This window comes from Haliotis rufescens, unplaced genomic scaffold (assembly GCF_023055435.1).
Source record: "Haliotis rufescens isolate VD_foot unplaced genomic scaffold, xgHalRufe1.0.p SCAF_4, whole genome shotgun sequence".
Taxonomy (NCBI): domain Eukaryota; kingdom Metazoa; phylum Mollusca; class Gastropoda; order Lepetellida; family Haliotidae; genus Haliotis; species Haliotis rufescens.
Window position 1 is genome coordinate 5536366 of NW_025964112.1, and position 12176 is coordinate 5548541.

The window sequence follows — 12176 nt, forward strand, 5'->3', positions numbered from 1 at the left end:
GCCATTACAGAATGTTCTTCTTATCAGTTTTATTTTTTTTAATCGAGAAAACCTCAAAATATGTTTCGAAGCGTAGTCGCCAGTTTGAAACAAGTGTCGTAAAGCTCAAGAAAGCTGCCTTCTGATTGGCTACTGTCGATTTCTTGTCAGTCATTTCATTGGTCGGTCAAAATTCGCGAAAGGTCGTTCTGACGTGACCCGTGATGGGATGTCCTCAGATCTTTGTTTAGCGGTAGCGAAAACTAAGATCTGATTTTAATGAGATTGATCAGGGGATTGCTTAATTTGTGCACCTAACTTGACACGCCTATAAAGTAAGTAGCCAATCAACGGGAAGTATGATCTAAAGTTCATAGGACCTGTCAATCAAGGCAAGAGGCGAAGAACAGGTCAGACTGTAACGACCCGGAACAAATATGTCCGGTAGAAGGCGGCTGTTTCGAATGACATGGTCAGTTCCCGCCAGTTTCGAACATTAATTTGGTTCCCTGAGAAGGGAAAGACAGTGTTAGAAAAATGCGGGCGAGAAATGAAACCTGAAGACATGAAATATGTGGAACCACGGGGAGCGGGAAAAAAACCACAGGCGATTTAGCCTGCATGTTTGCAGTTTCATTCCTCCACTACCTTCGGTTTCAAAGGTAGTTTGGACAATGAATATGCATGAATTTGGCTAAATATCCTGTGCATGACGATACACGTGAGCAGAGAGTTACTTCCCTTGACTGTAATATTTGGTTTCACAAAACACTCCGTAGTAATAAAAATATGCAGCCTCGGTGAGCGTGGCTTAATGTTTTTACATTCATTGGGAAATGAATGCAATAACACGTGACCAATTCAGCGAATCAGAATGCAGGAATTACAATGATCACAACTAAAAGTTAATCATAATTAATTGGCTATTAAAAAGGCCCAGCAATATAGCATCAGGTTATCCCCATGAACAGATGTCCAGAACATTTCCTCTGGTACACCAGCTCTCTTCTTGTCTGGAGTCTCTGACCAGACGCCATTGGGGTTACAGGGGGTGCAGTTCTTGAACCAGAATCCAGACTGGTGTACTTCAGCGCAGTTCAGAGGGCTTTCATCATTATCTTGGTCGAAGGTGGAGAAGCGCTGTCCCCTCAATTCACCCAAACAATCACCACCATCATATGAACTGTCTACGCTTCCCCATGTGGCCTCATATGACATCTGATAACCATTGGAACGATTAAGTTTGAATTTCTTGTACATCTGCTGTCTGATGAAAGAGGTGGACATATCTATGTAGTTAAAAACAAGTATGTAATCCCGTCCATTGACAAGGTAGGACATTTTGTCATTTCCGAGCCAGAAATCGTAACGTAGATCGCCGAATCCATCTTTGTAATCTTGCCATGCACGGTAGAAATTGGTGGAGTTATGCGCATGTCTCTGTATAAATGTATTACCGCCATACGCCATCCTACACCAGACTTGAAAGGGTTCCGGAGACAAAGCAGGGTGAATGTGAAACAGTCCTTCTTTTCCCTCATAGTGACCACTGTCAAAACCCTCGGAACAATCTGAAAGTATATTGTCAGTATGTACTTAATGTCCGGATTCGTTGTCAAAGTTATCCTTATATTCATACAGGCTCAGTACATTACCGTGAAGATCCGGGCTAGAATGGGTCTTCAGCAACCCACTCTTGTCTTAAAAGGCGACTATGCTTGTCGTACGAGGCGACTAACGGGATCGGGTGATCAGGCTCGATGACTTGGTTGATGCATGTCATCATATCCCAATTGCGTGGATCGATGCTCGTGATGTTTATCACTGGATTGTCTGGTCCAGACGCGATTATTCACAGACCGCCGTCATATAGCTGGAATATTGCCGGGTGCTGCGTTAAGCAATAAACCAACAAACAAAACATTACCGACGTGGTGTTTCTCGATTAAGTTTTCTTACAGATGTCAGCAGTAACGGCTGTGACTGGCTGGTCTATATACACCCAATGAAAACAACTTTATCATGACACTTGTTTTGAACCTTCACGAGAATGAAGAAAAATGAGGAAGCCCCTTCTTATCTCTGTGAAGTGATGTCTCAGAGTGTTGGAGCAAATATGCGCGTCGCTACAAAATGCAACATCCTTTAATGTAGACCTGTAGCCTAGAAGGAGACACCCATATGGAAATCAATCGTGCTCCCTTTCTTTGTGATATGTTACTTTATGCACATTAATCGGAATTTGGCCAAAGCGAAACATAGGAATATTGCCAAGGAGTTTAACTTCAACTGCAGGTATATCAATGATCTAATATCGTTCAATAATGTTTTCACAGTTAAACAAGTGACTTGCCTGTGCATGTGTTTGTGACGGGTGCCACTGGTGGGTAATTTATGAACACCTGCTTATGATATAGTCGGAGTCGTTCAATCAACTCTGCTTTTGTCTGAATTGGCTTTGAATGTGCCTGGGTCTTGATGCCCGTTACATAATGTTTTGCTTGTGGTTGGTTGGTTGGTTTGTTTAACCTCGCACTCAGCAATATTCCAGCTATATGACGGCGGTCTGTAAAATAATCGCGTCTGGACCAGACACTCCAGTGCCTGACATCATGAGCATCGATCCACGCAATTGGGATTGATGACATGCATCAACCAAGTCAGCGAGCCTGACCACCCGATCCTGTTAGTCGCCATTTACGACAAGCATAGTCACCTTTTACGGCAAGCATGGGTTGCTGAGGACCTATTGTTCCCCGGATCTTCTTGAGTCTTTTGCTTGTGCAAAAGCAACTGTAGGGATGTGTTTGTGTGCATTGTTTCAAATGCGTATTTCGTGGACGAGTCTGAAACTTCCTGATAAATAAACAACTGAACTGTGTCTTAAACTAAGCGTTCCCTTATTCCATTTCATCAAAATAACAGAACCCTCTGAAAAAGTGTAACTGTTGTCATCAATTGAAGGAAATTGTTCGACCTGTTTCGTCGGTCAATCTGTTTCAGAATAGTAGGTACGTGCAGCCTTCCTTAATTCAATGAAACTTCACTTAAAAGAAGAAATAATTAGTTGACACACTGTATCATCATTTATTGAATCGTGCATGCCAAATTTCAGCTGTATTAATCAGAAGAGAAATGTCATATCAGTCAGCCTGTGGAATACATGGAATAAATAAACCTAATTCGTACGAATCACGGTCTACCACTAAAATTGAATTCGTTTTCAAATATCTGCTCATCTCATACAAATACATCTGCTGTTCATTATTATGGGCGTAAAAGGCAAAATAATGTTAAATTTTATATGAACAGATAACTAAATTTTATTGATGACACCACATGATCTCGAAAAACAACCCACCGATCATAAGTCTTTCACAGTCGTTGCCAATATATCCACCATAGCATTTACACTTAAGTGTATCGATGTCAGTGTTGCCATCTTTCGTGCAGCGTTTACGGATCTGAAAAATATAATCATAACAGAGAGCTATGTTATAGGATCAATTAGTAACCTACTATATGCACAATATTTTCATCGCAGTTGTTCAACTCTTTCACTGCATGAACATATTTGGTGAGGTGAAATGAGGTTTGACGTAGCGTCCAAGATTATTGCACTGATATAACGTGTATGTGTGTGTGTGTGTGTGCGTGCGCGCGCGCATAAAGATTCAGAGTGAGACGGTTCGACACAAGACTGAAAGACAAGAGGGATGAAATCAACTTTCCCTTCGTGTCGAGCAGTATTCCAGCAGCTCCGGCCTTTGAACCTGTTGAATGTCTTTCAGAGTGGGTTAAGTCAGTGTGTGATGTTGTCGTTGGTAGAATGCACAAACTTAAAAAGAGGATTTGGTTTGTTGTTTTACGCCGCACTCAGCAATTTTCCAGCTATATGACGGCGGTCTTAAAAAGAGGAATCGGAATTGGAATAAAACCATTATGTCCCAGCCGGCTGTTATCCAAAGGCTGGCTGCCCTACATGAAATGTTTGCAGTTGCTCCCACTGACAAGGCCTCAAATAACATATCCATTATATGTAAGCATCAACGAACTTGGTATAAATGACATATCAAATAATGCCACATATAAGGCCAGTATGTTTAGTGAGAAAGAAATCTGCCCAAACCATAAATCAGTACTGTCAACTTTTGACTCTCGAAGACATGTCCATTCTCTTTTGTCCAAATCTCGATAAAAATCCTTACAAAGAGAGATATATTGCTGGGTCCAGCAAATGTACCACTAAATCCCTTTCTCAAAGACTAATCATAATCCTTGATACAATCAAGGAAGGACTTTCTTTATATTCACAGGAATTATTTGAGACAAGTGGATATAATACCTTGTGGATTCTCAAAACTTTATCAAAGGATTTGCTTGACTTTTTGCAATCTCAGAAAAGAACCAAATTCCATTCTGTCAAAACATTTGATTTTTCAACTTTGTACACCACTATGACAATCTCAAGTGAGTGAGTGAGTGAGTGAGTTAACATATCGGCAATATATCGTGACGAGAAGTTAATAATACATATATTGAGACGACAAACGTAAGGAATAACTTCATTCCTAGATCCAAACTAAACGCGCTGTACACAGATACAGTTACGTATCTATATTCAGAGATTCAGGACAAGTTGTGAAAAATGAAAGCAAATGCCATATGAGGTTTACTGAGAAAACATTATGTGAAATGCTGGACTTCCTCATAGATAACATCTACGTAAAGTTTGGGGGTAAGACATTTAGTTAAAAAAGTAGGCATTCCCATGGGCACCAGTTGTGTTCCCCTTCTTGCGGATCTGTTTCTTTATGCATATGAATCGGAATTTCTGTTCGGATTGACAAAGTCAAAACAAGGTAATTTGGCAAAGAACTTTGATTTAAGCTTCCGGTATATCGATGATCTGATATCGTTTAATAACAATCAAATAGCAAATTCCCTTCCACTGATTTACTCACCTGAACTACAAATAAAGGATACCACTGAGGCCGCCTCATCTGTTTCATATTTAGAGCTATGCATAAAGATTCAGAGTGACAAAACACTCTCTTCAAGACTGTACGACAAGATGGATGACTTCAAAATTCCAATAGTCATCTTTTCCCTTCATGTCGAGCAATATTCCAGCAGCTCCAGCCTTTGGTGTTTACATTTTGCAACTTTTGACATACAACCAAGATTTCAAAGAGTGCCATGTGACTCTTGCTCAGAAGTTGTTTGATCAAGGTTACAACATTCAAAGACTCAGTAAAGCTTTCAAAAAGTTTTATGGTAGACATGTGGAGGACATTTCCATATCTTACGCATGTGACAAAAAGACGTCTGATGCAATTCCGTTCACTGACTTCATCCACATGTGCGCGTTTTTTTTCAGGTGAAAAATTGACTGTGTTTGTGATTGGTGCCACAACTGGGGCAGAATACTCTCACCTTTTCGCAAACACCTGGTATCGTCACCATGTGATAGTGATTCTGATGATACACTCGGAATCGTATAAACGACATTTTTTCGACGAGTTCTCATAAGAATAAGGTACCCGTGAAGATCCGGGGCAGAATAGATCTACAGCAACCCATGCTTTCCGTAAATGGCGACTATGCTTGTCGAAAGAGGCGACTAACGGGATCGGGTGGTCAGGCTCGATGACTTGGTTGATGCATGTCATCATATCCCGATTGCGGGGATCGATGCTCATGACAATCACTGGAATGGATTATTTACAGACCGCCGTCATATAGCTGTAATATTGCTGAGTGCGGCGTTAAACAACAAAAAAACAAATCATATGAATATGGAAAGGGTTTTGTCGCTATTTCCAAGATCTGCAATGGCTTTCTACATACACTGTAGTGTTTCTAACCTCTATAGTAACATTTTAGTGTAGTGTTTTCAAGATCAGATCTCTGCTGTATCATTTATTTACGTTGTTTCCAACCTCTAAATATCTTCCTACTGACGCTGTTGTGTTTCGGAGATATACTACAGCATTCAACTTACATTATAATGTTTCCAGCCTCCACTGTAGCATTCTCCAATCTGGAACGCCTCATCGTGTGTCCGGCATAGAGATCCAGAGACACTGTAAGCTGCACAAGCAGTGTCTTCAGAACATATTCTGGCACATCCCGTCTTCGTACGTACCCGGTACACGCCTTGGCTCACTGGCGGTGTTTGAAAAGCTGAGCATTCAGAATATTTATCAAAAGCAGCCATACCTTCTGATATGTCCCCGAAAATACTTTGAATTTCTACTATGAAAAACTGCAGAAAGATACAAACTATCATTGAAGAAAACATGTTGGTTGCTATGCAGTGGACGATGGACTGAGGGTGTGTCACAAAGCTGGTAAATCAACTGCTTGCGCAGTGACTTCAGTCAAGATCAATACTAAACCTGAGATCTTCTTGCACGAGAAGACGAATAGCGATGGCTGTTCTGCTCGTATATGGTAGAGAGTAACGCCTAAATAACTCTGTAGAAATTTAATGAATAGATTGTTACATGCTGTAAGCAATCGCCTTGTCAATCATGTTCAAGTGTTGGCATAATAGCAGAGACAACCTTAGAAAAGACATGATATAAAAGGCCTTATGAACAGTATTTCTCAAGTGGTTTATTGTAACGATAATAAACTGTGCTTTGTTGTACATAGCAGTTATTATGAAGCCATTTACTCTTCCACGGCAGGTAATGGTTCAAACAAATAAGCGTGTCCTCAAATAATGTATATTATGACTTAGTACCACATGAACTGAAATGATATTTGCAAAAAACAAATCTGGTGATGGGGATCGATAAGGATAAGGAGTGTACTTAATCTGCCTGTCATTTTGGACCGACCCTTTTGTATTCTTTCGTTTGTTTGTTGTTTAACGCCGCACTCAGCAATATTCCAGCTATATGACAGCGGTCTGTAAATAATCGATTCTGGACCAGACAATCCTGTGATTGATATCATGAGCCATCGATCCACGCAGTTGGGATACGATGACATGCATCAACCAAGTCAGCAAGCCTTGACCACCCGATCTCGTTAGTCGCTTCTTACGACAAGCATAGTCGCTTTTTACGGCAAGCATGGATTGCTCAAGACCTAATGCACCCCGTATCTTCACGGGTCTCCCCCTGTAACTTAACTAACTGCACCCTACCCAGAACATTCTTAACAGCCGAAATGTTTGTACTCTCCCTCGACAATTTAGACAGGTCAAGAGAATGTTCCATGAAAATGCCACCCAAATCATAACTGGAATCGTTCTCAGAATAACTTTGCTTAGCGATAGCACGAGTAACAACACATGAAGAAACAATCCCTGGAATGTCTTTTTCAAGATTTTAAGTACTTTCCGAAGTGCTAGCTCTAGTCAAACAACAGGACCAGCCAAACATCTTCCCCTGCCAAATCATTCCCAATGAGCAAGTCTATACCTTTGACAGGTAGAGTTTGTACGACCCCCACCTTGACCAACCCAGACACTAAAGCTGTCTTACAATTCACAAAATGGAGAGGTGAACTGGTACATCCACATGAACCCTCTAACAAAACCTCAGATTAAGCTTTCCTCTACCCAAACAACAGATTTTAACGACTGGTCAACATCAGCTAAGTCCTCATTAGCCGAACCACAAAAACGCGGTGACCTGACATTCACAAAAGCAAGGAATGACTCTTAAATGATATGCCCCGATTAATATCTACAATTATCATATAATGGGTAGGTTTCTCGGCAGGATAAGGCCAAAGGATAAAAACGATATCCGTTTGTGTCATATGCGGATAGAGATGCAAATATCAAAGGTCAAGTAGGGACTACTTTCACTGTTATAAACAAACATAGCGTCGCCCTCGTCATTCGGCGATCGAGTCAGAATTAACCATCGGGAATCTGGACTAACTACAGGGATAATTGCTATCATTATCAAAAGAACAGTCTAATAAACAGAAAATCAGTGTCTAACTGTGACGTAGCTAAGGCATTTTATAAGTTTTGGCAAATTTGGAGATATAAATTTCGAAACAATTTTGCGAGGGCACGAGGCCTAGCCAAGCGGGATCAGTAGCCATATCTGTGCTTGTAGAGCTCTGCGGCTTGAAACCTTCTCCACAAATTAAAATTGTTGGATTTGGCCGAAATATGTTTGAATTGTTACCTTGTTTCGTTTTGTCGCTGTGTGTACATTTGACTACACTTCTAACGTTATGACAGGACAGACCGACTGTCAACAATGTCTGACCGTGGCCGTGACCTCTCATAGTCTAGGGTTAGAGTTGCGTCCCTTTGACAAAGGGCAGTTACACTAGCGGACAGACCGATGGATTGCCGCGAAAGGCAATTAAAAACAATTGTTGTTTTGCGTATATATGTTGCTTCGCCACTGTATAAGAAACAGATTTCAGTTGGAACTATATTTGCTACTGTCACTGTCTGACTGACACATCACTTACCCTGTGACGTAATAAATATTAATGCGTGCATTCCAGGAAAACTCGCAATGTTTCGGTAATGTTTGTGAGAGAGGGAAGGCGATTTTGAAGCACAGAATTAAAGAATGATATTATATGATAAAGAGGTTATCACGCTTGTGTGTTTGGGGATGGTAAATATCCTGTATTAGGAATAAACACTATGTATTTAGCCCGCCAAGGCTCGCTAAATACAATGTTTATTCCCAATGCAGGATATTTACCATCCCCAAACACACTCGCGTGATAACCTCAATGTAAGCTCTGACTAAAATCCAGAAGTATCTTTAGAACCAATTGGAGCAGAACGTTACTTTTTGTCAACAATCTCAGAACCAGACTTGTTCGAGCTAGATCTGGAGGGGTGAACTATCCTTTCCTGATTTGTAAATCGCAAGGACGCAACTCTGCACATCGAATCGCGGCGCCTTAGACGACTGGGCCACCCGTGCCCCCTGATGTAATTGGAACATATTTTCCTGTGTTTTTTCAGGTGAACAACCGACTTGTCTTGTGTTCCCGATGCGTCCACCTCTTCACAAAAACCTGGTATCATCTGCCTTTAGCAGGGGGGCACGGGTGGCCCAGTCGTCTAAGGCGCCGTGATTCGCTGTGCAGAGTTGCGTCCCTTCGACATGCCAGAAACCAATAATTTGTGGGTTCGAATCCCGGTTCGCCCCGATTATGTTTCTAGGTTTGTCAGCACCACACCCGTGCTCGTGGGTTTCACCGAAGTGATAAACCTCTGAGACCTGCATCACTTCGGGCTTTCCTCCCACATTAAGCTGACACGCCGCGATATAACTGGAATAATATTAAAAGCGGTTTTAAACCCAACTCACTCACTCACTGTAAGAATGCATTCAGTGTGGCATTCAGCAGAGCTTTCTTATGGTTACGGAAAATCTTTTGTTGCTTTTATTTATTGCAGTTATATTTTTGTAAGATTTAATAATTTGCGATTCAACCTGTGCCACAGTAAAGGAAGTGTCTGCGGTCCAGTGGCTTCTGGCAATCTGCTACTTGGCTACCATTACAGAACATATCCATTGTGAAGAAAGTACTTGTTGACGATGTCTACGTCCGTATGCTTACCTTTGGTCGATTCGCCAAGGACATCAGGAACTTAATCCATCTCCTAACTGACAATAGCCAGTTACTGGTAGGGCAGGATATTCGAGGCGAAATCAATCATCCCAGACAATGTGGATATGTTGTACTTTTTGACGGCCTCTTTTCCCAGTCTTATCAAATGAAATCGATGTCATTAATTCACAAATACAACATTTGCCGCTATATCGAGTGTATCATTTAATCCAAGGCAACATTGTTGATTCCGAGTTCCGAGGAATTGATAAAAATGGAAAACTCCAAATGAACGTATTTCAATGCGCATCGAAGGTCATAAGAAGCATTGTTAAAATAGAGAACTTGTTTTATATGTTGGTCAGTACTCAGCATATACACAAAGAAAAACGTTATTGACACAAAATCATGTCATGGGATGACTGACCACAGGAGCTTGGCGATACAAATGTCATCGGATAGAACAAACATTTGACAAAAAAAAGAAGAAGATATTGGATAAGAGTTGTGATTGGAATTTACTGACAAAAACATCATGGTAACACAGGTACTGTTTTTCACCTTAGACAATACATAAAACTAGTATGGAGCTGTAGAATTACGTAAACGAGTTACGTTTGATGTTTCATGTGAAAATGTTCCTTAAAGTCTCTACTTGACATGACACGTGAAACAGATCAGTAGCAGGTATGACCGCCACGTGCCAGGATGACGCATTCCACCCTACGTCTCATGCCGCCAGTCAGGCGTTTGATCTGTTGATGGGTCATCAACAACCACTCCTGATGCAATGCTGCTTCCAATTGACGTAAATCTTGTACAGGAGGATCTCGTGCCTGTATGCGCCGCCCCAGTATATCACTAACATGTTCAAGGGGGTTCAAATCCGGGCTCATTGCTGGCCAGGGTAGAGTCGCTTGGGCCCTTGTGTAACCCACGACTGTATGCGAACGATGAGGCATGGTATTGTCATCCATGTACTTAGGTCGAGTAGCAAGAGGGTGGTTGTCATAATGAGGAACGACGACTGGCCTCAAAATGTCCCCGATGTACTGAGCCCCTGTTAGTTGCCACCTGTGGTACCACCGAGCCCCCGCCGTATGCAACAGTCGGTTTAATGTTCCTGTAGGCCGGTGTAGGCCGTGTTCCGGTGCCTCTAAACTCTCGTTCTTTCATCAGTGACGTGGAGCAGAAAGTGACTTTCGTCTGACCAATTGATCCGTCTCCAAGTTCTCAGTTCTCAGTTTTGTCGCGCAATACACCATGTTAAACGAGCAACATTGTGGTGATCTCTCAACAAGGGACGCTTTATGACTCGCCGAGCTCTCAGTCATGATGCATCCAATCGGTTCCTGGCGGTTCTGGTGCTTAAACGACGATTGGGCAACCACAGCTGTTTCAGACGAGTACTTGTTAAAAAGGGTTCTCAACTTATGAGACGAAGAAGGTCCCTGTCTTCGCGATGTGTCATCACAGGTCTTCCGGATCTGGGACGGTCCTGTACATCACCGGTCTAAGCATGTTTCTCGACTAAACGGTTTACGACGGTGTGATGATACCCCAAATTCCGACCAATGGCATTGCAAGACATTCCGCGTTATGCATGCCGAATATTTGCCATATTGTGGCGTTTAATAATCGCCTTCGTGCTATGGTCACACAATGTCATGGAATAACGGTTTAAAACCGAGCTTAAAAAAGGAATTTTAACGTTTGGATATACTGTGTTTTTGAGATACTCGAGGGTGGCATGCTGCACGGGCATACCATCCATGGCACGTGAGCTTTCTTCACGCATGACTGATTACATCATCTCGAGAAAACATAATTCTTCCCTTAATTATCTTTCATAAAACAAACTTCTTGACGTCGTCAGATTTCGAACAGATGATTAGTTGAGCAACAGTGATCTTCCTCGACCCAATATAGTGCGCTTTGAGGGCTACAAATTGTGTCGCCGTAGCAAGTGATCCGTAAAATGAGTGCAAGCTGCATAAAGTCCTTCGCGAGAGTACACCCGATGTGCTTGTTTTTTTGTCAGGTTTATTCTGCCTCATTCAAACCTTTCTTTTTTTGACTGGAGGGCGGTTTGCATGGAGTTCAATGATTTTCTCTATCAAGTTCTCCGTAATTGCCTTGCCCCAAACTGAATGCCACACTGAATGTATGCTTACAGTAATTGAGTGAGTGAGTTGGGTTTAACACCGCTTTGAATATTTTTCCAGTTATATCGCGGCGTGTCAGCATAATGTTCAGTACTGCATAATGATTGATAATATATTACACAGACGTGGGTCCGTTGGCCTTGAAAGTGAAAAGTGACCTTAACCAGATACGCTTACTCCTATCCGTGTAAAATTTCGCTGTGCTCCAAAACTGACCCCAAAACCAATGACAATAGTTCTCGCATCTGTACCTATACTCCAGTGGCCTGTCACTTGTCACTTGTCACATACCTGGACTTTAGAATCCATGTGTACAAAAATCGTTCATAATATTATATTACGTACTGGATACATCACGTGAGTTGCTTTTGGTTAATATTTGTTGTTTGTTTGTTGTGTAACGCCGTACTCAGCAATATTCCAGCTATATGACGGCGGTATGTAAAATAATCGAGTCTGTACCGGACAATCCAG

At 41.7% G+C, this 12176-nt stretch overlaps 1 protein-coding gene across 1 annotated transcript; it reads right to left on the reverse strand.

Annotated features, from left to right (window-relative positions):
• Window positions 1–241: 241 nt before the first annotated feature.
• Window positions 242–6290, reverse strand: LOC124143051 (fibrinogen-like protein 1). Its single transcript, XM_046511846.2, has 3 exons — window positions 5984–6290; window positions 3341–3443; window positions 242–1550 (listed from the first exon to the last, which is right to left on the reverse strand). The coding sequence occupies exons 1-3, from the start codon at window positions 6281–6283 to the stop codon at window positions 895–897; spliced, it is 1059 nt and encodes a 352-aa protein (XP_046367802.2). The 5' UTR covers window positions 6284–6290; the 3' UTR covers window positions 242–894.
• Window positions 6291–12176: the final 5886 nt, after the last annotated feature.

Bases quoted from the DNA above. Each gene is read 5' to 3' on its own strand.
- LOC124143051 (XM_046511846.2), bottom strand. From the start codon at position 6,283: ATGTTTTCTTCAATGATAGTTTGTATCTTTCTGCAGTTTTTCATAGTA. The intron at 3,444-5,983 runs GTAAGTTGAATG...TATATTTTTCAG, and splicing joins GAGGCTGGAAACATTATAAT to ATCCGTAAACGCTGCACGAA. The intron at 1,551-3,340 runs GTGGGTTGTTTT...ATATACTTTCAG, and splicing joins CTGTGAAAGACTTATGATCG to ATTGTTCCGAGGGTTTTGAC.